This window comes from Tetrahymena thermophila (genome assembly GCF_000189635.1).
Source record: "Tetrahymena thermophila SB210 genomic scaffold scf_8254395, whole genome shotgun sequence".
Taxonomy (NCBI): domain Eukaryota; phylum Ciliophora; class Oligohymenophorea; order Hymenostomatida; family Tetrahymenidae; genus Tetrahymena; species Tetrahymena thermophila.
The window spans coordinates 297,551-323,793 of NW_002476178.1; the positions used below are offsets into that span (position 1 = coordinate 297,551).

At 21.6% G+C, this 26,243-nt stretch overlaps 9 protein-coding genes across 9 annotated transcripts; 4 read left to right on the forward strand and 5 right to left on the reverse strand. All coding sequences in view use genetic code 6, as the record gives it.

Annotated features, from left to right (window-relative positions):
• Window positions 1-1,833: 1,833 nt before the first annotated feature.
• TTHERM_00456900 (Pre-rRNA-processing protein pno1) lies at window positions 1,834-2,881 on the reverse strand (the record flags this gene model as incomplete). Its single annotated transcript, XM_001024197.3, has 4 exons — window positions 1,834-1,955; window positions 2,019-2,153; window positions 2,273-2,567; window positions 2,741-2,881. The coding sequence occupies 4 exons, from the start codon at window positions 2,879-2,881 to the stop codon at window positions 1,834-1,836; spliced, it is 693 nt and encodes a 230-aa protein (XP_001024197.2).
• Window positions 2,882-3,766: 885 nt separating this feature from the next.
• Window positions 3,767-5,548, forward strand: TTHERM_00456910 (MFS transporter; the record flags this gene model as incomplete). The annotated part of the gene is made up of 2 exons (XM_001024198.2): window positions 3,767-3,856; window positions 3,947-5,548. The coding sequence occupies 2 exons, from the start codon at window positions 3,767-3,769 to the stop codon at window positions 5,546-5,548; spliced, it is 1,692 nt and encodes a 563-aa protein (XP_001024198.2).
• A 226-nt stretch (window positions 5,549-5,774) lies between these two features.
• TTHERM_00456920 (hypothetical protein) lies at window positions 5,775-7,100 on the forward strand (the record flags this gene model as incomplete). The annotated part of the gene is made up of 1 exon (XM_001024199.4): window positions 5,775-7,100. Exon 1 carries the CDS (start codon window positions 5,916-5,918, stop codon window positions 7,098-7,100), a length of 1,185 nt encoding a protein of 394 aa, XP_001024199.4. The 5' UTR covers window positions 5,775-5,915.
• Window positions 7,101-8,126: 1,026 nt separating this feature from the next.
• On the reverse strand, window positions 8,127-8,969 carry TTHERM_00456930 (hypothetical protein; the record flags this gene model as incomplete). The annotated part of the gene is made up of 1 exon (XM_001024200.2): window positions 8,127-8,969. Exon 1 carries the CDS (start codon window positions 8,931-8,933, stop codon window positions 8,127-8,129), a length of 807 nt encoding a protein of 268 aa, XP_001024200.1. The 5' UTR covers window positions 8,934-8,969.
• An 886-nt stretch (window positions 8,970-9,855) lies between these two features.
• Window positions 9,856-13,577, forward strand: TTHERM_00456950 (hypothetical protein; the record flags this gene model as incomplete). The annotated part of the gene is made up of 6 exons (XM_001024202.3): window positions 9,856-10,207; window positions 10,386-10,502; window positions 10,625-11,991; window positions 12,064-12,204; window positions 12,253-12,648; window positions 12,870-13,577. 6 exons carry the CDS (start codon window positions 9,856-9,858, stop codon window positions 13,575-13,577), a joined length of 3,081 nt encoding a protein of 1,026 aa, XP_001024202.2.
• Window positions 13,578-13,817: 240 nt separating this feature from the next.
• On the reverse strand, window positions 13,818-15,238 carry TTHERM_00456960 (ubiquitin-conjugating enzyme; the record flags this gene model as incomplete). Its single annotated transcript, XM_001024203.2, has 2 exons — window positions 13,818-14,502; window positions 14,730-15,238. The coding sequence occupies 2 exons, from the start codon at window positions 15,236-15,238 to the stop codon at window positions 13,818-13,820; spliced, it is 1,194 nt and encodes a 397-aa protein (XP_001024203.2).
• A 2,536-nt stretch (window positions 15,239-17,774) lies between these two features.
• TTHERM_00456970 (DnaJ domain protein) lies at window positions 17,775-19,573 on the reverse strand (the record flags this gene model as incomplete). The annotated part of the gene is made up of 2 exons (XM_001024204.3): window positions 19,187-19,573; window positions 17,775-18,878 (listed from the first exon to the last, which is right to left on the reverse strand). Exons 1-2 carry the CDS (start codon window positions 19,337-19,339, stop codon window positions 17,775-17,777), a joined length of 1,257 nt encoding a protein of 418 aa, XP_001024204.1. The 5' UTR covers window positions 19,340-19,573.
• A 2,490-nt stretch (window positions 19,574-22,063) lies between these two features.
• TTHERM_00456980 (transmembrane protein, putative) lies at window positions 22,064-22,661 on the forward strand (the record flags this gene model as incomplete). The annotated part of the gene is made up of 3 exons (XM_001024205.2): window positions 22,064-22,295; window positions 22,366-22,511; window positions 22,587-22,661. 3 exons carry the CDS (start codon window positions 22,064-22,066, stop codon window positions 22,659-22,661), a joined length of 453 nt encoding a protein of 150 aa, XP_001024205.2.
• A 282-nt stretch (window positions 22,662-22,943) lies between these two features.
• Window positions 22,944-25,604, reverse strand: TTHERM_00456990 (calponin-like domain protein; the record flags this gene model as incomplete). The annotated part of the gene is made up of 7 exons (XM_001024206.2): window positions 22,944-23,237; window positions 23,295-23,438; window positions 23,494-24,342; window positions 24,405-24,965; window positions 25,031-25,229; window positions 25,293-25,393; window positions 25,563-25,604. 7 exons carry the CDS (start codon window positions 25,602-25,604, stop codon window positions 22,944-22,946), a joined length of 2,190 nt encoding a protein of 729 aa, XP_001024206.2.
• Window positions 25,605-26,243: the final 639 nt, after the last annotated feature.

The window sequence follows — 26,243 nt, forward strand, 5'->3', positions numbered from 1 at the left end:
AAATCCTTTTTTTTTTTGAGAATGAAATAATATCTGTATTTTTTGTTGTTAAAGGAATTAAAAAGTGCGTGTTTATTTATTTATTTCTTTTCTGTTTAATTTCCTCTATTTTTTCTATTTGATTTCAAAGAAATTTAATCGTTTAATCCTCAAAGTGAAAGATAATTCTTAACAATTAAATTATTTTTTCGAATTCAATTAAATAAATTCTTCATTTTCCTTTCTTTAGTTGCTTTACTAATAAATAATAAGACTTATTTATTGAAAAAAAAAACTTTACTTGCATAACTATCAAGTATTAGCCATGCCTTTATTTAGCTGAATAATTCTAAAATTTTTTCATTTTCATTTTGAAATTAAATAATTTGTTAAAGTTAATAAAGTTGTTAAAATTTTTTTCATTCAAAGTAATAGTGAGATTTTTAATCATTCATAAAATGTGTTTTCAAATTTTTGTTGAGACTAGAATCTTTTATGATTTTTATAGTATTTAAAGGATTTAAAAAAATATTTTTTTTTAAACACAAAATTTGGTTAAAAACTATTTTAAAATTAATTTTACTCTTACATTTTAAATAATATGAATTTTTATCTTTTAAGATCTAATTTATACTAAATTATTAAATTCAAATTATTTAGACAAGGTGTTTTCTCTTTAAAATTTGCGATATTTAATTATTCAAAATTTAAATGGTAAGTAAGTTTCTGACATTAAAAAGTTCATTCAAAAAAATAAATATTCAACTAAGAAAATTAATAAACAAACTAAAATTTATATTCATTATTTACCATCAAATTTTGGATTTTTAGCAAATTAAATAAAAAATAATAAATATAGTTTTTTGCAAATCTATTTTTATTTCAAATGAATACTATCAAATAAAAATAAATTTTTAAGTTGTTGAAAACTTGTAATTTATTTATTAATTTTGTTTTTTTTTTAAATTATTAAATTATTTTTTTAATTTCTTATAAGAATTAATTTACATTTATAATTTTGAATTCACAAAACTAAGTTTTTTTAATCTAAAAAATTTAAATAATTGAAACTATAGTTTGATTTTTAGCTTCTACTTTTACAACAAAAGCCATTTAAAAACATAAATATTTATTTTTAAATAAATTCAAATATATGAAAACACTTTTGAAATACTGAAATTGAATTAATTCTTATTTTTTATTTTTCATATATTTATTCTCCTTTATATCTATCATTCATTTGTTTTTAAATTAAATGAATTCATATTTATATTTAAAATTTAGAATTTTTTTTTCATTAATAATTAAACAACTAAAATGTATAATTTAAATATAAACATGATTAATATTTATATACTTTAATATTTATTTGACTCGATTAAATAAACTATATAACATTTTAAGTTAATAGTTTTCAAATACTATAAAAATAATAAAATGCAAATATGTTACTGAGATGATTTAGATTTAGAAAAAGAATTAGAAGTCAATATCATAAATATGCAAAATTTATATTTTGAATACATAAATAACCAATAATATTAATTTTATTATTAAATGCTGGAGAAATGCAATTATTTTTAAACTTTTAATTAAGAATTTGTAATTTAAAGCAATTTAGTGGCCTTATAGATATAATGATAATTAGTAAATATTTATATAAGCTAAGTGTTATTTCAATTGCTTATTTCTATTGTTTTATTCTGCACCAAAAGGTATTTATTAAGTATTGCCTACTAATATTCTCTTTACTAAATCAAATAACTTAATCCTAATTTATCTTGTTCATTTATATAATTATTGAAAGAAGTATTGAGCTACTCAACTATTTGTTAACTTGATCAATCAATCAATTCAAAACTTTTCTAAGTATCTTTTAGCAATGAATTTAAGTTGAGAGTAAACTTTACCAGGTGGGCTACCCATAATCAAGGAGCAGATAGCTTCTCTAGCGCATTTTATATTACTGAATGAACCTTTTATTTTAGTGATATTTTATTTAGTCTTTATTTCAAAAATTTTAATGCTAAAAATCATACCTAATATGTGAATCTTTTTATCAGCAACTACGATTCTTGTTCTTGATGCATTCTCTATAGCAAACTTAGTTTTACCTTTTTCACCAGTAATTCTACCAATGGCACGAGACAAGTTATCACCACTTAAATTTTTAACTTTTATAATAAAAATTAAGTTAATTTTAAAAACGTTTTCAAAATTTTAAAAGTCCATCTTATATATAAAATTTTAAAGGACTCAGTGTTGAATAAATAGGTAATAATATATTAATTACCATCCTTAACTTCAAAAGATTCAATATATAAATCATCTAATCTTAGTAAAGCAATAGCATCATTTAATTCGAAACCAAGCATGAAAGCCTTTAAGAAATCAGCAGTCTTTTGTACGGCAGAGGTTTCAGGTGTGTGTTCTGATGATTTAATTTCAACAGCTTTCTTTTTGGTGTTCATTCTGATTTATAATTTCATATTTTCTACAACAGTAGTAACAATCTTTTCCCAACTTTATCTTAATGGAGTTAATCTGTGAGGAGGTACTGGAATTCTTCTCATTTCACTCTTTTTAGCCTATTTTTTCATAATAAAATTGCTTTTAATAACCTTGCTTCAAAATGATGTGAAATAAAATTCTCAATTTAAACAGCATTCAACTTTGTTTGTTGAAAATTAAATTTTTAACATTATTTATGTATTTATTCAGTATAGTAACTATTAATTATAAGTAAGTTAAAGATGATTACTGCTTCTTCAGGTTTTTCAAAATCAATATCTTTAGCGAACTCATCAATCTTTTCTAATACGATATCTTATTCATCTATCTTATCGAATTCTTGATCTATTTCTTCGTTTTAATCGAATTGAACTTCTTCTTGGTTATCCATTTGAGCTTGTATTTACTTTAATAAATAGTTGTTTGTTATTATTTATGTTTTTAATAAATATTCTTATACTCAATCTTATCAAAATTATTACTATTTTTACTTTATCATATATTAGCCCTACCTTTATATTTATTAATTTTGAACTTTAATGGTTTTTTTTAATTATTTGATGATGATAGAATCTTATAAATTTTTCTTTGCAAAATCTTAAATTTAACTTTTTGTTTTCATTTCATTCAATATGCTTATTCTTCATTCTGTGCTATATAATTAATATATTTTATTTTATAGAAACCTTTAAAATTATTAGTTTGTTCATAAAATTTTAACTACATTTATTACTTAAATATTTTATATTATTTCAACTTTTGAACGCATTAAATCATCAACATCTATTTTAAAATGAACAAGTATACTCATTATTATATCAATGACAAAAATTACACTTTTGCCAATAATTGTATTTCTTATATAAAATTGAGTCTATTTTTTGATGGTTTTCATAAATTATCTTTGATTTGAAATTTATATTAAATACATAAATAATTAATCAATCCTAAATAAATCTAAATATTTAAATTTTAAAACACTATTATTGATATATTTAATAAATTAAAAAATGTTTCATTTTATTACAACTATTTTCTTCCTCTTAAATTAAATAGAAGATAATAAATAAATATTTTACTATTTATTTCATATTTATTTTTTTTATGTGATTTTTTTTTATTTTGATCAATTAAGTATTATAAAACTAAAGTGCTGAGTAGTTTGTTTGATTGAATTGAAAAATTATAAAATTATTTAATAAATTTAAAAATATAGAATAATTCTTTGAAATGAAAAATTTAAGAATTTAATAGTATAAATATTCTAATAAAAGAGATGAGCATGAATAAATTTATATTATTTTATCACAAAATAGATAGTTCGTTTTCATTTACTTTAAAGCGGGTAAAAACATGTGAAGATTAAGTAAAATTTTGATACTTTAATTTAATATTTTTGTTTTTTTGATAGATATATTGATTTTAAGGAATAATATTTAATTGAAAGAATAAATAGAGAAATAAAGAAAATCAAGCTTAACTTATGAACAGCTCTGAAAACGAAAGTCTTAATCAGCAGGATTTAAGCGATGAAAACAAATAAGTTATGTTAGTAAACGATATTATGGAAAAAAAAGTTGGTTTCGGATGGTTTTAGAAGAGATCTTTGCTAATATTGAGCTGTATAGATTTAAATGATGGCTGCGAATATATAATTATCTCAATAGTGTTACCTCTAATTAGAGAAGAGTGGAATAACAAATCTTTAGAATAAAATCCTCATTAACATAGTGATGTTATTAACTAAAACACTTTTAAGTGGCTTACAACGATTGTTTTTATTGGCATGTTTGCTGGTTCAATATTTACTGGATACTTCTCTGATAGGTACGGAAGAAAAAAAGTTATTATGGTTTGCTCTCTGCTTTACAGTATAGCTTGTTTTTATTCCTTATTAATTACTGAAATTTATGAAATTTTCATTCAAAGATTCTTACAAGGATTGATTTTTTCAGTTACAATACCTTTATCAACAACCATGTTTACTGAAATTTCTCCAGTCAAATACAGAGGAATGGGAGTAATGTTCATTAATTTTGGAATTACAGTTGGTTTGTTATTTGGTATATTGCTTAGCTGGATTATTCTTGAAGACATTAATCATGGAAAATGGAGGCTGCTGACAGCTGCTTAATTTATTCAAGGACTTGTTGTATTTGTAGGAACTTACTTATATCTTTTAGAATCTCCAAGATATTTAATGCTGAGTAATTAAGTTCAAGAAGGAGTTAATGTACTAAACTAAATGATATGCATCAACAAGCAAATAGTTTAAGGAGATAGAGCTTCTTAGTAAGATAATAAGAATCTCAGCTAAGCACTTGTTATTCAAAATGAAAATCTAATTACTGATCAATAACAAATTTAACTAATTAATTTAGCTAAAAATATTAATCACGATGCTGGAGAAAATCTAAATATGTTTGCATTCTTAAAAAAAATAGAATCACTCTTCAATGAAAAAAATAAAAGATTATCAATATTTCTTTCCTTACAATATCTTTTTACAGGTTTTATAGCATTTGGGTAAATTATTACAATCCCAATTATTTTCTAAGAGCAATCAAAGAAAAGTTTCTTAAGCTTATTTGTAAGTTTCTTAGGAGAAATACCTTCCTATTTAATATTTTATTTCATATTTAATCGTGAAGGTGCAACTCGCAAAAAATCTATGATAATTTCCTGGTTTGTGTCTGCTACATTTAATATTCTGTTTTATTTAAGGATTTATATGTCCTTCTCCTTATTTATTGTAAGAATGTCTTAACGTTGCTGCTATATTTTGTAGTATTTGTACTGTAACGAGGCCTATAGTACTCATCTTAGAACTACAGGTTTAGGCCTTATGAATATGACAGCAAGAATAGGCTTAATAATTATGCCATTTATCGTATTAGAAATTGTGGCATACTCTCCCATTTCTAGTTTTCTTCTCTTTGGATTGCTATGCTACTTAATCTCATTTTTTTGTTATATGTTACCATTCGATACAGCAAAGATGAGATTAGATGAATAAAGTTTGCTTGTTTAATAAGATAAAAACGAAAACAAAATTTGAATGATAGATATTTATTAAATTTGAATTTTATGAAAGAAAATTATTAATGCTTAAAAAATAAATTTATATAACTTATTTTTTTGAAGTAATATTTAAGCAAGTAGATTTTTTATTGTTAATAAAATTTTTATAATATTATTTTATTCAATTAAGAGTATTTAAATGTATTAATTAATAAATAATATTAATACTAAACAATAAATAACAAACACTTTTTGTAAAAAGTAATTCTTAAAAAAATTATTAATTTGATAAAAAATTGAATGATCAAGAGACTTTCATAAAGTTATATATAGCAATAAACATTATATTTCAGTTTGCAATTAAAACTAGCATTTAAGTAAAAAAACAAATTTTTGAAAAAGATATGAGATCATCAACGACATCCTTAAATGGAAATATAGACAATATGGTTATGAACAGATTTTCTACTTAAAATATTTTACCAAAAACAAAAAATACACAGACTAAGCATGCAGAAGAAATTAACTTTAACTATACTCCTAATAGCTAAGATGTTAATAAAAATAATTTAAAGATACTAAAAAATAAAAGAGCTATTGAGCAAATAACAAAGAATAAATCAAATGATGACAGAAAAAGACTTTCAAAATTTGAAGGGGAGAACTTACATCCTTCAAGCGAAATTCACTCTAAAAAAGCAATGGTTCAATATGAAAGCACAAGTAAAAATTACAATAACGAAGAACTCTAAGCATTCAATCCAACTATGCCAATTAGAGGTTCTTATAGGATAATGAATGAAAATACACTACCTCAAATTCCCCCTAAGCAAAGAGGCTCGCAACAAGATATTTAAAAAAAAAAATCAAAAAAGGTTACTATTAATACTGATGATGTTAAAATTTAACATATATAAAAAGAAAATATTTTAAATATTTCAAGCAAACAAACACAAGAAAAGTTAACTGATAAAAAAAACATATCAGATATTAGCAATGATATATAAAGTAGTAATTTTTATTAAAATATGGAAACCAATGCTGAAAAATAGTCAAGGATAGATGGCCAGGTAAAGAGATACATGGAGAAAATAGGGCTTAAGAAAAAAGATAAATTTCCTGTATTTTATACTTTAGATGAAAATGGAAACGAGGTAAAGACGAGCCTTTCAAATCCTTAAATGTATTAAAAATTCACCAATCAATAATAACCCTACCTTTTGCAATAAAAGAATAATACTATCAGCCAAAAGCAGACTAACCATATGAATGAAACAAAATAAAAAAAACTCAGCAGAGCTGGTTAATCTGAAGATAAATTACCAACATAAAATGAAAATTTGGACGATATCATTAAAATATGCTCAGAATTTTAAAAAACTATTTCAAATTTCGACAAAAAGAACTAAAAAAGTGCAAGAAGGAATTAAAATGAATTTAGAAAATTAAGTAACCACATGAAATAAATAGACATTTAAAATTTAATAATTTAAGAATCTGATGACCCTGCTCTTTAGCCATACTTTTAAAACTTAAAATAATCTGGTAGAATTAAAGAGCCAAGGATTAAAGATTTATTAGACTCTTGAAGACATCATTTTAAAAGAAAAAAATCATTAACAATAAAGTATGTATGTATATTATGAACTATAAAAATAAAAATAGTAACTTAAATTATTGACTCAAAAAGTAGTAAACTAGTTACCTACCTACCTATCTATCTGAATTTATTAATAAATTAAATAATTTCTCTCTTTTTAATTTTATTTATAGTATAAAAATAATTAATAATATAAAAAACTTTACCATATTTTTTAGATAGTCAATTTCTTTTTAAATTTAAGGAATTTTATTTATTCATGAAATAACGAAATATGGAAAAAAAATATAGCAAATACTTTTTTTACATATCATTAATTATTTTAATTATATCATTAAAGCAAACGACTTGTATTCTATACATACTTTGTATACTTTATTAGTAGTTTTTCAAATTTATTTCTAATCTTCATTTCAAAAATAAATTGAATATTCTGTATTATACATTCCCTAAATATATAAATAAATTATTAAAGTTATGATATTCTTAAAAATAAGAAGAAATATTCCCACAATATACTAGTTTGTTTTTAAAACCTATTTTAAGTATAAATTTTATAAATTCTAAAGATTAGAAACAAAATCTAAATATTTATGATAATATAAAAAATAATTAAATTAGATTTGTTAGTATTTAAACTGAATTATTTTAAAAATGTGTTCTTCAGTTTATTTGTGTTGCTCAGTATTAAAAAATAAGATTTAAATGTAATTTGATTTATAAAAGATATCAATTAAAATAATAAAATGATAATAAAAACTATAATACATACATACATAAAATAAATTTATAGCCAAGTAATTAATAATAAATTTATGATAGTAAAATAAACTAATATATATTTATTGAAGGTATTAAAACTACAATGAATATATTTTTCAAAGATAATATTATTATTTTATTTATATTTTTTTATCATTTTTTTAGAGATTTATTAATAAATTCCCTGTAAATTTATTTTAGTCTTTTTTTATATTTAATATTATCAACTTAAATTTATTTTTTAACATTTAATTCAAGAAATGCTTTCTATAAATTTTTAGAAATCTTCGATTTGCAGAGTATCATTGTTTTTAGTCATAATATTTTGGTCAAATTGATATTCATAATCATCATTAAAACATTAGAACTCGATCGAATTTGTTTAGTAATTATGTTTAATGTTTTGCAACTCTAAAAATTTTAAATTTTCATCATCATCACACTGAAAATGAAATCCATTATTGCAAATTATAACAAATCTCTTTAAAATGTAGTTAACATTGCTATTTCTTAAACTTTCTTCATTTTCTTCTTCTGATTAAAATGTGATAACTTTAATATATTATTATTCCAATTTAATATTTTAACCATCTTCTTCTGGTTAGATTATTTTTTAAAATAATTAATATTCTTAACCTATTTTAAAAAATGCTGATATTTCGATTACATTATTATTTTTTTTCAATATAGCTTCTTTCATGAATTCATAATCACCGCTTTCTAGTTTATAATTTTAAATTTCATTCTATTGAGATTAATCTTTTTCTTATTGTTCCTCATAAATATCATTCTCAATTTCGTTTTATGTTTCATGGTTCTCATTATTTTCTTAAATATCGTTTTCATTATTCTACATTTATGCATTTTAAGCGGTAGTATTTTAAATCTCTATAGTTTGCATGTAATCATCATGTTCTTTGTTTTGGTTATCAGAATTTTAAAAATCACCATAGTTGTTGTTATTGCTTGAAAAGTTTGGTTTACTTTAGGTTTAACTTTTAAATTAATAATCTATCTTTTGTTCTTATTCACTATTAAATTCTTTAAAAAAATCACTCATTTTAATATTTTTTTGAGATTGTTAAAGATTTGGAGTTTATTAATTTATTAATTTTTTACAATTAGATTTGAATCTAAGAGTATTTGTTTGTTTAATAAATTAAAAATATTTTATTCACTAAATTAATTTGAGTAATAATCTATCTATTTTGTCTTCTAAAATATAAATATAATATGGTAATTCAAAAATATTGGAACCTTGTTTTTCTTCATTATAATTTTATATTTTTCCAGCATTTATTGCTTTCATTTTTTAATTGTTATTAAAAAAATGTTAAATTATTTACAATTCTATCTATACATATAATTTATCTTAAAATTTATACAAAAAATTAATAAAAAAAAATAATTAAAAAATGTATTAAAAACATGTAAATTCAAATACTTTGAAGATGTTCATGTTAAAATTTAAATATATAAAAATAAGGTATAAAATTATTTTAGCAAAGCTTAATTTAGCAGATTTAAATATATTAGTCAAATTTTATGATCTGCACTTTATCATTATATAAAAAAAATATTAATTACTTTGAAAAGACAGACCATGTATGTGAAATCAACAGCTCAAAAATTTTCACCTCTAAACAATTTCATTTATACCTTTAAATTTGTTTAGGTTAGGATTGGAAAGCTGAGTGGATTAATTTTAATAAGAAATTAAGATTGGTATATGAAAGTACTAATATCTTTTAGCATTATATCCATAAAAATTTATAGAAGAGAAAGATAGTGTTTACTGATGTTATGATTAGTATTAATTTCTATCATTCATTAATTAATTAACTTTAACAATGCTTTACTTGATAAAATAAAAATAATTCAATCAATTAAACAAAAAAAGCTATTATTTTGATTAACAAAATTTTTGATATTATCGAGTGGTTTATTCAAAATTGAAGTAAAACAACTTAAAGCAATAATAGATGAAAAGCTCATTAAAAAAATAATAGCAATTGAATGATAGTTAAAATCTCAAGACTGGACAAGGTACCTAAAACTAAGAAGATATGAAGGTGAATAAAAGAGTTAACATTTTGAATACCAAAGTTGAAGATAATTCAAAGAATATAAGTCATGCCTCCTCCTAAGCTAATAGAGTTTCGAAGCAGATGATTTATAATGAAAATATGCAAATTTTGATTGACAAAAATAACTTAAATGATTCAGAAATTAAAGATGAAAGTGAATTATTCTAACCTATTAATTTGAATAAAAATCAAGCTCAATTATAATTAATTATGAAAGACTATATCTCAGCATAAACACACTACAAAAGTATATATGTTATTTAAATATTTAAACTCAATAATTCTACTTGCCATTTATAAGCAAAAATATATTTTGAATAAATTATATTAGCGTAGAACTTTATGCAATTTGGATTTAATATCTAATAATAATATAAAAACACCATAAAATTATATTAATAAATTTTTACTAAATATATACCTAGTTGGATTGCATGAAGATGTTGACAATATGATGAGCAGGACTAAAAAGTGTTAAATTTAAATATTAGAATAAGAATAGGATTTAGATGGATGGTATAAAAAATAACTTGCTTAAAAAAGTAATTTTTTTTCTTTTGAGGGATAATAAATGAATGATAATTAATACCTGAAATAAAATATTTTAAATATTTGCTATGTATTTAATCATTTTTAATTCTTTTTATTGAAAAAAATAAATAAGTATCAAATGAAGTTTTTTAAGAAGAAGAGTCTAAGAAAGAAATGAAACATAAATTACTAGATGATTTGCTTATTTAAGACACACCTGAGCTCAACCAAAAAATTATTTCAAGTATACTTAGAGACAAACTGCCAAATAACTTAATGCAGGGTTAAACAAATTTTTCTAGCTCTTAAAATTCTAACAAAATATAGCCTATACTAAAAAAAATCATTAGTATAAAAAATAAAAATAAAATATCTGAAGCTGAAGAAAATTAAAAAAACGAAGGCCCCATTCACATAACATCAGCTACAAGTGGCAATCTACTAAGAATGTATAATCCTTATCTAATATTATAAAACCAAGAGGTACAAAAAAGAATGAAAACTGAAAATTTAATTGGAAAAATAGTCATTGATAAGGTAAAAAAGGAAGAATAAAAATTAAAAAATTTGTAGACTTTTAGCTAAATAAATTAAGACAGTCCCTAATTGATTCATAAAAATAACGGAGAATATTCTAAAAAGAAATAAAATGCAACTGCTGCAGAAATAGAAGAAGAAGAAAACTTGAGGATACAAAAGCTTATTGATGTTGGGAAGCAATAAGTTAAGAACACTTTAAAAAACTTTAAAGGACTTTCAAATTATTATCTGGACAATATATTAAAGAATGACAGTATAAAGAAGTAGCTTGAAGAGAGTAACAAAGGAAAAAATAATTTATTTTATCTAAAAGGCGACATGGTATTTGCACCTTACTCTGAAATTGAATAAATATATTTGCCTAAATATTTTTAAACATTTGAAAAGTTATAATAAGCTAGGATAGATGAATATGAATTAAGAATATGTATAGCCAATTAAATAGATTTAATTAAAGAAAAGCAAATATATGCCAATGAATTGTAAAAATAAATTGAAAATCTAAATTCCACTCAAGTGAATAATCAAAATAATTTATCAAATAATGCTAATTAGAAAAGTATATAGCCCAATCCTATTAGTGCAAAACAAGCTTAAAAAATACAAAGTGAAAACATGAAGCTTTATAAAAGGAAAGAAATGTTGAAAGAAGAAACAAACTCAGTGAATTGCAATATTGAAATATTGAAGTAAGAGTTGTAAGATTTGTAGAAAAAATAGGCTTCCTATTAGGATAATATCAAATAACTTAAAATCGTGAGAACAAAGATAAGAGCTTATATCAAGACAACTCTACTTGCAATGATGCAAAAGGATTTAACCTTATTTATTAATATGAAAAAACCAATTGATCTCTCATTAGCAAATATAGTTTCTACTCTAATAAAAATAGGAGAAAATATTTATAATGAGTATTTTCCTTAATTTTTAGACTAATAACAAATAGAGTTGATAATTCATGTATGTATTTGATAATTATTATTCTCATTTTTTTTCATTTAATAGTCCTTATTTACACAATATTTTTTAAAGATTGCAGAATTAAAGGTAGAAGCAGAAAACATCAAAGAAAAAGACTTGAAATAAATAAATGATATAAAACTACCTACTAATTCTTAATCAATTTTCTCTTAGTTAAGTTATTAGTGTTCAAAACAATGCATAACTTAAGAAGTAACTCATACGTTCTTACATTTTTTTTATTGATTTCATTTGTTTTAGGCTGAAAGAAGAATTAAAGAAATAACAAAAGAAATACTGTCAGTTAAAAAACCTATTTTCAAACTTGATGAAGGCACTTAGACTCATACTATGCAATATGAAAGTGTTTTATTGAATAATTCAACTCCCAAAAAAATTATTATTGAGAAATAAGAAATAGAAGAGAACAAAGATGTTGTCCTTAAAAGATTAGAAAAAAGAGAGGCAATAAATAACTTCTTACAACTAACTGTAGATAAAGTTAAAGAGCTAGAAGAAAATGAGTTAGATAGGCTTGAAAAAAGTTTTTCTACTTTAAAGACAGAGCAACTTTCACACTTGAAAAACGTTCTTATTTCAATATTTGGTATCATTAGAGGATGTGAATAACTATCCCATTTTTTACAGTTTCGCAAAGTAATTTTTAACTAATTCTACAATTTACTTTCTTTTTATAAAAATAACTTTAATTTTTTTATATAATCAGATTTTTCATTATTTGAATATTTCTATTGAAATAATAAAAAATTAATCCTTAAAAAATAAAATTAAAAAATTTCAAATTTAAAAAATAAATAATGAATTTAAATATTAGAAAAATTAGATTAAAGATAATAAATATATTTTATATCAATTAGTTTAAAAAATATTTGTTGAAGGGAAAAAATTTTACTAATAAAGAGAAAATTGACTTGATAAATCTTTTTAGAGAAAAAAAACTAATCATTTAAGATAATTTAAGTGAAGATAGTTTAGTTTAAAATGATGAAAATAATAAAGAAAGAGAAATGGAATAGCATGCTAAAGAAAATTAAAAACAAACTATAAAGTATAGAGACAGGTCTGAAAGTTTAGAGAGACTACAAAGTATTAAAAGCTTTTAAATTAAAAATAAAAATCATATAAACAACTCATAACAGCATGAAAACATGATAGATGACCAAACTTTTTATAAAACTTTTATGAAGACTTCAAATTCATTTACTAAGTAATAAAAAAGTTTCGAGAGTTAAGCAGCTAGCAGCTCAGATCATTATTACACAAATACATCAGATTTTATTTTAAATAACACATAATAGAGAAGATTTTAGATATTTAATAAAGATTTCTCTTTAAGTTAGAGCAATCAGCCTTATTTGTTATCAGAAAGAGGTTTATTATCTTAAACCAGTTCTGAGTTTCAAAATCCATTAAACAGAATAAAAAATGAGTAATTAAAGCTAGGTAAAATAGTGTAGTTTTAGTACTAAGATTCTTTTTCTCCAGTATCTCAGTTAGGAAGAAAGGTTTCTTTCCAATAATCTCCACAATCTTTTCTAAATAATAAATTAAAGCAAGAATTTTGATATTAAATTTCTTAAAGTTCATAAAACAAAATAAATAATTTAAATTTATAAAAGTTAATAAATTTTAAGTTACAGAAGTATAAATTAATATAAATCTATTCAGTAAGTTAGTTAGTTAGTTATTCGCTTGAAAATAAGATAATTTTTTTATATAAATTAATTTTTATATTATTTTTTAATCAGTTTTAAAATTTTAAGCATTTTAATTGCTAAATTGAATTCAAAAGCATAAACTTTTTTTCAATATTCTTAAACACATTCTTTATCTATTTCAGACTAAGAAAGTTCACTGCAACTTGTTTAAGAAATTTCACTTAGCTATTATACAGATCCACAATATAATTCTTCTTCTTCTTCTTCTATTTATTCTTTATCTGCAGCTTCACCCTTGTACACATTATTCTATTTTTCTTCTTCTTCTTCATCGTAGTATTTTTGTTTAACATTCTGTACTTAATTTAGAGAATTATTTTTTTGGAAAGAAAGTTCTTTATGATTGATTGTGTTAATATTATTAATAAACTTTGTTTATTAGTCGTTCGAAGTATTTGTAGAAGTTAATTTTGTTTGGCTTGAAGTAGAAGAAGACATCGTATCATTTTGAGATTAAGACTAAGATCGCTGGAGGTTTTCTAAACTTTGCTTTGCATCATTTAAAAATTTTTCTGAACATTGATATTAATCTTATGTTGAGTGAGTTTTAAGTAAAGCATGTTTTTTGGGGGCATACTTTTTTACAAAATCCTAAACAACTTAGTTAAAAATATTTTGATCTTTTATCAAGATCATTGCAGCTTCTGGATTTAAAGGATCTTTAGGATTAGGATAAGTAAGTAATTAAGGTAAAAAGATGTCAAAAATATTAATCAGCTCATACATTGGGCTCCATGTTTGATTGATCACATCAAGGCAAACACTTCCTGACCTAATTTTATTTTTAAAAAAATTGATAGATTTTTTTGATAGTATTTGGAAATATTTAAGTATTTAGAAGCAAAAATAAATAAAATATTTATTTATAATTTGCATATTAATAATATAAATATTTTATTTCTGAACATAGAAAATATTTTAAACAAATTTTGAAATACTTTTTTGTGATATATTTCTTTATTATTAAATTGATATATATTTTGTAAAAGCTAAATTTACTGGAAATCTATATTAGGATGGAATATTTTATTTATAAAACCTATACTAGGACTTTTATATGGATATTGTTCAGGTATTAGTACATATACCTCCCAAGAACCTTCTTCGTATGGTGTATTTTTAGGTCCATCAAATTGTAATGTGAGTTCATGAAATTATTTGCATGGCTTATTCTAAAGTATCTTAAAATCACTCATCAGAAGCTTTGCTATATCACGCTCCTTTCTTTTAAGAGCTACTTTAGGATTGTAATCTGTAGCGATAGCTTGCTTATTTGATTCTGAGTTCATTTGATTTAATCCTTTTAGATTTATTTATTAAGTTTTATTTTTAACCTGTTTGAATATTTTGTTTCTACTGCAAAATATCTGATCGATATTTTTTTGTTGAATAGCAATATATGGTTTATTTTAAAGTTAATAACTATGTTCAAGAATATTAGAAATTATATTAAATTAATCTGTGTTAATTATTCTCCTTTCTAAATATTTATTTATCCTATTTATCATAAAATTAATTATATGATTATAAGATATAAAAAAAATCCATAATCCAAAGGAAAGAATCTTTTAAATCTATTATTTTATTATGTATATTTGTTTTTTAGTACTCATTTATTAATAAGCAAATTGACAAAAATATTTAAGTAAAATTATTTGTTACAACACATTTCTATTTAAATAACAATTTTTTAATAAATCATAAATATATTAATTATGACAAAATTTATTAATTAGTTTTTTTTTTGAAAATTTTTAATTAGAAACTATTTCTACCAAAAAATATTTTATATTTTTAAATAAATAAAATCAGCAATAATTAATCATAAAATTACAGTTATGTAAATAATTTCCTAAGAAACCATTATAAAATACCTTCTAAGATTAATGAAGACCTAAATAATCTCAAAAAAAAAAATGAAATGTTTAGACGAAATAAAAAATTAATTTAACTAATAAATTTGTTTTCTAATAAAATTCTATTTAAATATTTTAAATTTTGTTTGTTATTTTTCTTTATGATCACATTTTTCATGAAAATGAAAATTATTTTGAAATAATTAAGAAATTTATTAAATTATTTTTTGACTTAATATGTTATAAATATTTATTTGAGCAGATTTCAATTTTTTTATACTTATTAGAATGAATGAATTAAAATAAATGAAGTATAAAAAAGAATGGATAAAAAAATTAGAAAAATAGGTATAAAAATTTGATTATTTTAAAAGTATAATAATAATTAATAGTCAATTACAAATTTAAAAACATTTTGATAGATTTAAAGGGTTATTTTTTATCATTACTTTCATATTTATATTTAAAATCTTCTAGAAAAAATCTATTAAAATAATAATCATATTCCTTATAAATTTAATTAAAATTATTACTCATATTACAATGACTAGAGTTCTTCCATAAAAATTCTTAGAAGGATTTAAGAAATTTAATTATTAAGACAAAATAATATTTTGTATTTTATATTGCTTAGATGTCCAACATAAGAGAATTAGAGAAAAATAATGCAATAATTTAATAGATTTAAGCATATATAATTTGTGAACTTATTTTTATCTATAAACTACAAAATAAAAGGAATATTATTGATTAAAAAATACCATTTCGCATTCTTGATTAATTTAATTTAAAAAAACAAAATTAAAAATTTATAGCCATGTTTAACTTAAGAAATGCATACTATATCTAATTAATGTTAATGCATCATAAATTGCTTAACAATTATTGTAAATATACACAAAAAAACAAATTACTGTAAAAAATTCAAAAATAAAAACAACTGTTCAAAGTTAGATATTTGTTCATTTCAAGAGAAATGAATTGTGAGTAAAAAATTATTTATAGCACTAAATTTTTTAAACAAATTTGATAAAATTCTTTGAGTTTTAATTTCTCATCAATAATAATGCAAAAGAAGTCAAATACTAAATAGAAGTAAAACTAAATTAGACTATTAATTATTCACTATATAAATAAACTAGATACTTCATTGTTCAGTATCATGAATTATTTATTGAATCAACCTTAACCTTTTTATGGTGCATTTTAGGAAAGGTTCTTTTATTTTGTAAGTATATTCAGTGTTTTACCTTATTATTTCTGAGCTATTTGCATTCTTCTATAAAAAGTGAAAAAATAGTAAATTAAGAATAATAAATTTTGATTAGAATTTTTATCATTTGCAAAAAATGAGATTAAATGACTTGAAATGTATTATGAAGGTATGCAATTAAATAAATAAGCATAATAAAAACAATTTTTAGTTGAATTATTTCTTAATAAAGAGTATTTTCTGCTGAAAGTTAGGAAATTAATTGTAACAAAATTATTTGAAAGTTATAAATTACAAGAAATAAATAAATATGGATAAAATACTGTTTACAAATAAATTAGAAAGATTTAAATAAAATTTAATTAAGTTTAGTGATTATGGTAATTTAAAATGAGGAGTAAGATTCAGAGATGGATGAGAGATATGTGCATTTGTGTGATTTATATATGTGTATTTGTTTGTTTGTTTATTTTTTTGCATGTTTGATCCTTATCTTTCTAAAAGAAACCTTTTTGAAATTTATGAGGATTATTGTAATCTAAATTTCTATTTAAAAGAGATTTTCTTCTAAATTTATTATTTTTTACATAGATAAAATTGTCTATGAGATCAGAGCTTTAAAGTACTTTTTTATCAATAATAGACAAATTCAAAAGAAAAACCAAAATTATTTCATTTTAAAGTAGAGAAATTATGTTTTATTAATGTCTGTATTTGTTTGGTTGATCTATTTCTATGTAATTTGCTTTAGAACAAATCTCGAAAATTAATAGAATTAATAATCAATATTATAATTTAATAGTAGCAACTTTTCTATTTGATTTATTTTTTTTTTTTTTGAGTTAATTTGTAAAAAAAATTTTATCAGCAAATAATTAATTAATTAGTTAATCAATCTATCAATCTTTCTGGGGAATAATTTCATATAGATAATAGTCAAAAATTTTGATTTTTTAATAGAGTTTTTTCTGCTTTTCAATTTTGTTTTTTAATTCTTTTACAGATTGTAGAAGAGAAAACAGGCTTTTTGTTTCTGATTCTTTCGATAATTTTCTTATTTTGATTTTATTTTTGCAGCATTTTAATTTATGCTTTAGTGATACGGCTCTTGTATTATTTATTAGATTCAGAAGGAATATCATCTTCTTTATCACTAGTTAAAATGTCATCATCGTTCTAGTCTTCGCATTTAATATCTTCAAATTTTGTATTAAATTGTTAGAAATAGTTAATACTATCGTTTTACTAGGTCTTACAATTGTAATCATTTGATAATTAATTATCTTTTTCTTACTGTAATTGTTCTTCTCTTTTTACTTAAGCAGCTTCAAAGGAAGGAGTCTCTTACTTTTCTTAAGCGCTAAAACAAAAAGACTCAATCTTTGTCTAAAGGTTTTATTATTATTATTAGCTTTGATATTATTTATATCTGAGAGAAATTTCATCTTCGAAAGCGTTTTTAGCTTATTGACTATTAAAATTTGTGTTGTTAAAAATTCCTTTCAAAAGTGTAAAGTTTTCAGGGTTCAATTATTCAGTTTTTATATTGTTAAAAAAGGAGAATTTCTGATAGAAACTCTATTCTGAGGAGTTGGAGCAGATGTCAGAGCCCTGACACTAAGGTTCGCATTCAGACTCATCTGAACCGTTTTCATCCTCACTGAACCCATCATTTTGAGAGTTCATTCTAAAATTATTGGAATTCATAACTTTGCTTTGATTTTACCATTATTCAAAGAATTGATGTTTGTTTTATTAACTTTAGTAATAATTATTGATTTTGCTTTACTCAGAGCAGTCAAAATATTATTACTTTTGGTTTTAGTTTTATGAAGTAGATTAGCTGCTGCATATATTGGAGCCGACTAAGAAGCATATGAGCTCATTCTTTGTGCAGTTTTAAAGAAGAGAACAAACACCTTTAGGATTTTATTTCTTAGCATTTTAAATTAATTCCATTCTAAGTAATGCAGAGTTATAAGCGCTTCTTCTTTCAGGACAAAGAAGATTTTAGTATGCGTCAGCAATAATTTTAAATTTTTCTTTAGATGTTTCCTTCTTTTCATCATTACATTTATCCTAATAGTTTTAATAAAAAAAGGTAAGCAATTTGAAAAATAATAAACAATTGGTAATATTTTGAATTTGATTAAGAACATTAAAAATTTTTAATTCTTTCTATCAGGTATTTTTAATTTTATTGCGTACCCTTCAATTTAAAATTGTAAAAAAATAATTGACTTGTAACTTGACTTGGGGTTGAAAAAAGAGAGGAGGGCTTCAGTGGTGCAAAGAAAGAATGTAAATTAAATTTTATTTGCAAAGCGGGGGAGAATTCAAAAAAAAGGAGTTTTTTTGTATTTAAATATTTAAAAGTAATTAATTACTGGGTGGTAAAGCATAGCAAACTTTCTATAGGCCTTTTTAACTTACTCTTCAGTGGCGTCTCTGCTGATGTTTAGTAGAGCGTAGTAATCAAAAAAGACCTTTCTTTTTTATTTTGGACAAAAGTAAGTGAAATCTTATTCACAACAACTCATTATTTCAGCTTAGTAAATTTATTATTTGAGGTTGATAGTAATTGTTGATGTTTTATCTTGAAAGTCGGGTCTTGTTTGTATAAAGCAGCAATTTTATTTTGATTGAATACAGATTCTGTGAAACTAATTAGTTTTCAAGTAATACCTTCTGTCAAGAAGAGAAAATAATAATTGTGATTTAGAAAGAAAGTTTGATTAAAAATCTGAAAAATTTTAATGTTTTTTTTCATTTATTCATTATAAATTAATTAAAAGAGAGATGAAAATGAAATATTTATACTACACAATTGTGCGAAGAATTTAATAGAACTTCAAAAGAACAATTTTATCAATAATTTGAATTCATCAAATTATTAATTATTTCATTTGAATTATTTTCCAGAAAAGAAGCTACGTACAAGAAAAGCAAACAAAAAAAAGAAATTTAATAGAATGTGTAGAGAATAAATTTCTTTGTTTATTATATTTTATAAAGCTGTAATATCATTCTTAAAACTACAAGTTATTCTTTCATCTCTATTCATTTATAATTAACTCAACGGAATTCATTATAAACAAGTCTTTCATTCCTTGTTTAATTCAGTTATTCACTTCTCTTTTTTAAAAATATTCACTTCTTGTTTCAATAAAATTTTCTTCTATAGTTTTTAATGGAAATATATTTCTAGAGTTTATCCAAAAAGATGAAAATTACTTAATAATTTATAGAGTAAGTATTAAACTAATGTGCATATTTAAAATTTATCATCATTTGCCACGATTAAAATTTATATTATTTAAATAACTTGATAAATATTAAATCTGCCCTATTTATTTACACTGAAAAATAGATCTGAATTTAAGGTAAATTTCTCAAAAAGATCTATTAATTTTCCTTGCTTTTATCGTTATTAAATTTAAATGTAAAATTTTCTTAAATTAATTTTACATCTTTTCTTGCTTGTTTTTGTTACTAATTCAGTAAACAAAATTAGAGTAACTTCAATTTTATTAAATTTCAAAGCAGTTTAATTTCCTAAACCTTTAAAATGCTTAAACATAATGTAAGATTCGTCTAATATTCTCAATATATAAATTCTTCTGTTTAAATAAAAATAATTTTTATCTTAGTGTCCTATAAATTATTTCCGTTTTAAAAATTTAAAAAGTTTTCAAAGGTTTATTATTTAAAGTGGTAAAAAAATTGATTAAACAAATTTCTGATCTTCAGATTAAATTTTTAAATAAGTTTTGATAATTAAAAGCTGATGTAAAAGAATAACATATATAAGGTAGGTAAATCGTCATTAAAATGGATATATTAAGAAACAGATAACATACTTTTTTTCAAATATTCTTTCAAACTTCTATTAATTTTTAAATCAAAATAGTAAACGGCTCTATTGCTCGCTTAATATTCATAATAACTATTTCAAAAATTAAAAACAAATAAAAATAATTAACATTCAATAAATATTGATTATTAAATTCAATTAATTTCTAGAAAAAATAAATCAGTAATCAAACCAAATTAAATATTTCTATGAGTTCATATAAAAACTAAATACCACTCATCTTTCTTTTCTCATTTACCTAAATTTGCTTCTCAGAAATCTAATTTTTATATCTATCGTTTTTTATAATTATTCTTAAAAGCATTTCACTTAAAAATTCACTTTGAATACAAAATCCATATAATAATATTAGCGTTTTTAAACTATTTATTTTTCAGATTAATATGTATATTTAATCTATAAATTTAAAATAAAGTTAATAACTCTCAAATTAAAATATTTCATATTTATCTATATTTAAAAAATAATTAAATATATTAATAATTAAGTTATGTAACTACATTTGTTATTGATTGATAATAGCTTAAAACCTCTAATCCATTTTGTTAAAGCTTATTTCTATATTTTATTAGCTTATAAATAATACTTAAATATTCTAAAGTGCATTATTTAAATTAGCAAAAGCAAATAAACTACAAAATTTAAAAGACATTATTATAAAAATTAATTTACCCATAAATTGCTTTTGTAATTTCAATTTTAAATAAACTCAACAAATTTATTTTTATATACTATAAACCATTCTTAATATAGGTTAAATAACTTCAATTTAAATATTATAAATATTCTTGGATTTAATTCAATATTTATTATTAGAAAACTAACTTTTTAAAAAATAATTGTGTTTTAAAAAATAACTTATAAAAAATAAAGGTATGTCAGTATCGAAAAATTATAAACAATTTTTAATAATTAAAATCAAATCAAAAATATTTTTATACATATCTTAAAAAAATAAAGTAATATATTTATTAATTTTTTATTTATTTTAGCTAAATTTTTAAAATTAAAAAATATTTTTTATTTTATCACAATTTTATGATTTTATTTTATAAAAATATTGAAGGTAACACTGTTTTTAGTTTATCTTTTTCTTAATAGTCGAATTTGAGGATGTGATTTTTAATTTTCCTTTTAAATATGATAAGATAATTTTTGAAAATATTAACTATAATTCAAATTTTCCTGTCTAAAGTTGCATTTTTGTATGGTAGTAAAAGATATTACATTTGTATACTTTATTTAACCTTCGAATTTAAAAAGACTTTGTTTGGCTATTTTGAATGGATATCGATTATTAAAATAGCTCACTTGATAAAGTTTGGTATTTATTAAATATTATTAAGTTGTTATTTTCCTTTCAATAATCAATTTCAAAGCTTAAAAATAAATGGTTTAAAAAAACAAATTAGTTAAATTAGGTATACTTGCATTTTTGCTGTTAGGTATTGTTTTAGGTGAGCATTGCAATCCAGATGATACAGAAGAGTGCGAAACTTGCTGTGAAGGAACAGCTCCAAACGCAGAGTGTATTCATGATATCTTAAAATGTCCACTAAAACCTAATCCAAATTTTACTGTTTTAGTAACAATTTTATATATACTAGCAGGATTTATAGTAGGTAAGACCTAAATTTTAAAATTAAGGCTAAGCGCTAAAGTTAAATTTAACTATTTTAAATCTTGAAATAGGTATTCCATTAATTCTGTTTATAATTGACAAGATCTTATGTAGCAATTTATTTAACTGCAAAATGTCTTTTTGCGAACTAATAGCTAATTATATCTGCTGTTGCTTTTGCCTTTCAAGAGATAAGCCACCAATTGAGCTAGAAGATGTAAAATATATTTATACTTATATAGTTCCATATAGCTTTAAATAAATCTAACAAAAAATAAATGCATATAAAAAGATGGAAGAATAGGAGAACCTTGATGATAGTAAAAAGAAAAAAGCTTCAAACAAAATCAGTCCTGAGCAAAAATGAAATATTATTAAAAAATAAATGGCATTTTGGATATTTTAAATAATAAAAAATTATATAAATTTATTAAATATATTTATTTTAACTGTATCTTTTTAATTCAAAAATAATTTTCAGTCATCAAAACTTTAGGAAATCAAATTTATTTGCAAAATAAGAGATTGAGTACAAACAAATTATAAAAAAATTACATTGATTTTTATATAAATTGACTTATTCATTTGCAAAATAAACCTTATTTTTTTGTAAATTTTCATTAATTACTATTTATATTATATAATTTTTTCATTTTTAAGAAGGCATTCTCACAGAATTGTTACTTATTTACCTGTTTATTTCTTAATTTTATAAACTGTTTTATGTTGCTTAGCTATTACTTATTAGAGATTCAGAGATTAATTATGATTTGTTTCCTGAGTTAGATAAATCAAAAGTTTTCATTCTAATTTCATTTATAACTCCAACTAGTAGCTTAATTTCTTCTTCTAACTATTTTCTCTTGTCTTCTGATTCCAATTTGAAAAAATCTATTTATTTTTTCAGCTTTTACATTTCCAGTTTTAATTTGTCTGCCTATTCCTTTAAAATTATCATTATTTTTTTAATTTTAATTCATTTAAAAAATTAAAGCAATACAGATTGTTATGAGTGCTCTTTTAGCTCTTTATTTTCTTCTTGCAAAAACCCAACCCTTTCTTTCAAGGATTTGATCGTATCTTATAAATTTTTAATGATTTTAGATTTATCATCATCACCATCTTACTGTTACTATGAGCATTTCTTCAAAAAATATATGGATAATATTAGAAAAATGGCTAAGTAAGTAAAATATTACCTTTTCCAAAATTGCAACTTCTGACTCTAATTTGGCTTTTTCTTCTTATAATTAATAAATTTACTTATATTGATCAGAAACTGATGATTTTTTAGCTATATCTTATTGCATTTTTTTTATTTGTGAACGTAACTTCTCATTTTCTAGTTGAAGGAGTTCATAATTTTCTTCCATATCTCTATACTATTCTTCTTTTTCATTAGTATTTAATTCATTCTTCTCTCCATCTTGATTTGGATTAGGTGTTTAAAATTCATGACCCTCTTATTATTCAGCCTATTCCTTTTTCTAACTGTGCTCCTCTTCATCGATTTAGCTAAAATTTGTTTGAATCTTAGGTAAATTAATGTCAGTCTAATGCCTTGATTACTTTCTGTAATACTCATGCATTTCTAGCTTATTTACCATGTCATTAAAATCAGAAGAAAGGTTTCTTTTAGTAGGAGTCATAGCCCTCTTTTTCTCACTGCTCTTCATTTGTAATTCTTAAACTTTCTTATTAAGAGTTTTTATTTACTCTTCTTATCTCGAATTAAGTTGCTACAGCTCATAAATATCCTACTATAGTTGTTAGCATTCTGCTGTTTTTGAGCCCAGCTCTGTCTCTAAGTCTATATTCTTTTAAACAAGTTACTTTTGCTCATACTTTTTTTTCATCATCTCTTCTTTATCTTGAACTTTTTAAGATAGCTCTGTATTTCTTTTTTTCATATCTTCTACAATTTTTTCACATTCTTAAACTCTTTTTTCGAGATATTTATTTTCTTCATTTAAAGTTTTAACTGTTTCAACCATTTTCTCATAGTTTTTATATTTTTCAAGTTTTTTTTCATGTAAATTTATTTCATCCTAAAATAAAATTAAACAAATCGATAAATAAAAATTAAATAAAATAATTTAATTTTGAATACCTTTAAATTTTTAATTGCATCTTAATGATCATTTTTTAATTCATCTATGATTTTATTTAGATCAGAAATTTTGTTTTATTTATTTTTAATTTCCTATTAAGCATCTTCAAATGATTAGTAACCAGTTGAATTCAAAAATTCATCACGTTATTTAATCAACTTGTCTATGAGTTAATCTTTTTTCTCTATTTATTCTTAAAATGATAATATCTTTAAATTCAATTGATCATAATCTAATTTTAAAGTTTCGAATTTCTTTTTTTCTTTTCCTAGTTCAAGCTCGATTTCATCAATTTTTTTTAGAAGCTCCTTATCCTAAGTATATCCTTTTGAATCTTTGCTTTACTACTACTTCAATCCTGATTCATTTAATGAAAAATGATGATGATCTTCTAAGCTTTAATCTGTGTCTAATCTAATCTTATCATTGCTATTTACTTTCAAGAGTTTTTTTAAAAAATGACTTAACTTTTCTTAGTCCTCCTCATCTAAATCAATAATAGCAGTGATGAACTCATTTTTCATTTCAGACTAAAGTACTATTCCAAAAACTTCTTCTATCTATAAATTAAAAATAGATATTCATTATTACAAGTTAGAATTGATATATTTAATTTAAAATTTACTAACTAAAGCATAGCAACTTTATTGTCTTCATTAAATATAGACAAAAACTCAATTTCTGGAGTAGATTTTTAATTGACTTCAGTGTTATAACTACTTATGCTATCGTATATAATATTTAAATTTTTCAATGTAAATGCCCAATTATCCACATCTTCAGTATACATTTGGCTTTCATCAATTTTATAATTATTTGGCACACTTTTTTTTGGTTGATTAATTGAAACAAACTAAATAATTGAATAGTAAATATATATAATTTACCACAAATTAAATAATTTTGCTAAAATAACTCCATCTTTAAGGTCTAAAATACTATCTATCAGCTTTTCTTTATGTATTTCATGTGCTTATAATTTGTTTATCTTTTAATTATAAATTTAAATATGTCCTACATGTTAAATAGTATATTATAAATTATATCATTCAAAAATGTTAACTAATTGAGTATTTTTTCCATATTTCAACGAAAAAAACAATCATATTATTATTAATTAATTCTTAATTGCTAAATGATATGTATCAGCTTATTACCCACGCTACAATAGAATGATATAATTAGTTATTATTATCCATCTTGTACCTTTTATTTGTGAGAGCTTGATCTACTTTAAAATTAATTAAAATGTAAAAAAATATATCAAATTATTTTTTCTGAGTAGAAACATAAATTAAAATTGCAAAAAAAGGAATAAAATCAGAATTTTATCAAAATATCTTATTAATATTTTTCAAAAAAAATAATGAATTTTCAGTTATTGAATATTTAAAATATTTTATGGAGAACGGAAGAGTTTGAAACCAAAAAGAATTTTTTTCCTACCAAAATATTTTAAAAATAAAAAAAAATATTGATTTTTTAAAGTAAAAAATTAAATTAACTTACTTTCTTTTGTTATTAAAAGTACGAAATTTAAAAATAATGGTGGCAGAATTACAATTTTATTGTAAGAGTAATTATAAATTTACTTTTAATAAAATCATGAATATTTTTAATATTAATTGTATTTAATTTATACCAATAAAAATTTAAAATTTATTTGGCTATTTTTAATAATTAATTAAAGGAAAAATTCATTTAATTTTCCTTTTGATTGAATGAATTTCAGTTATCTTACTTTATTTCACATAATACTGAAAAAAGTAGATTAATTTGTGTTGAGAGCATAAGTATTTTTTTAAATAATTTATTGAGGAATAATTTGAATTTTTGCA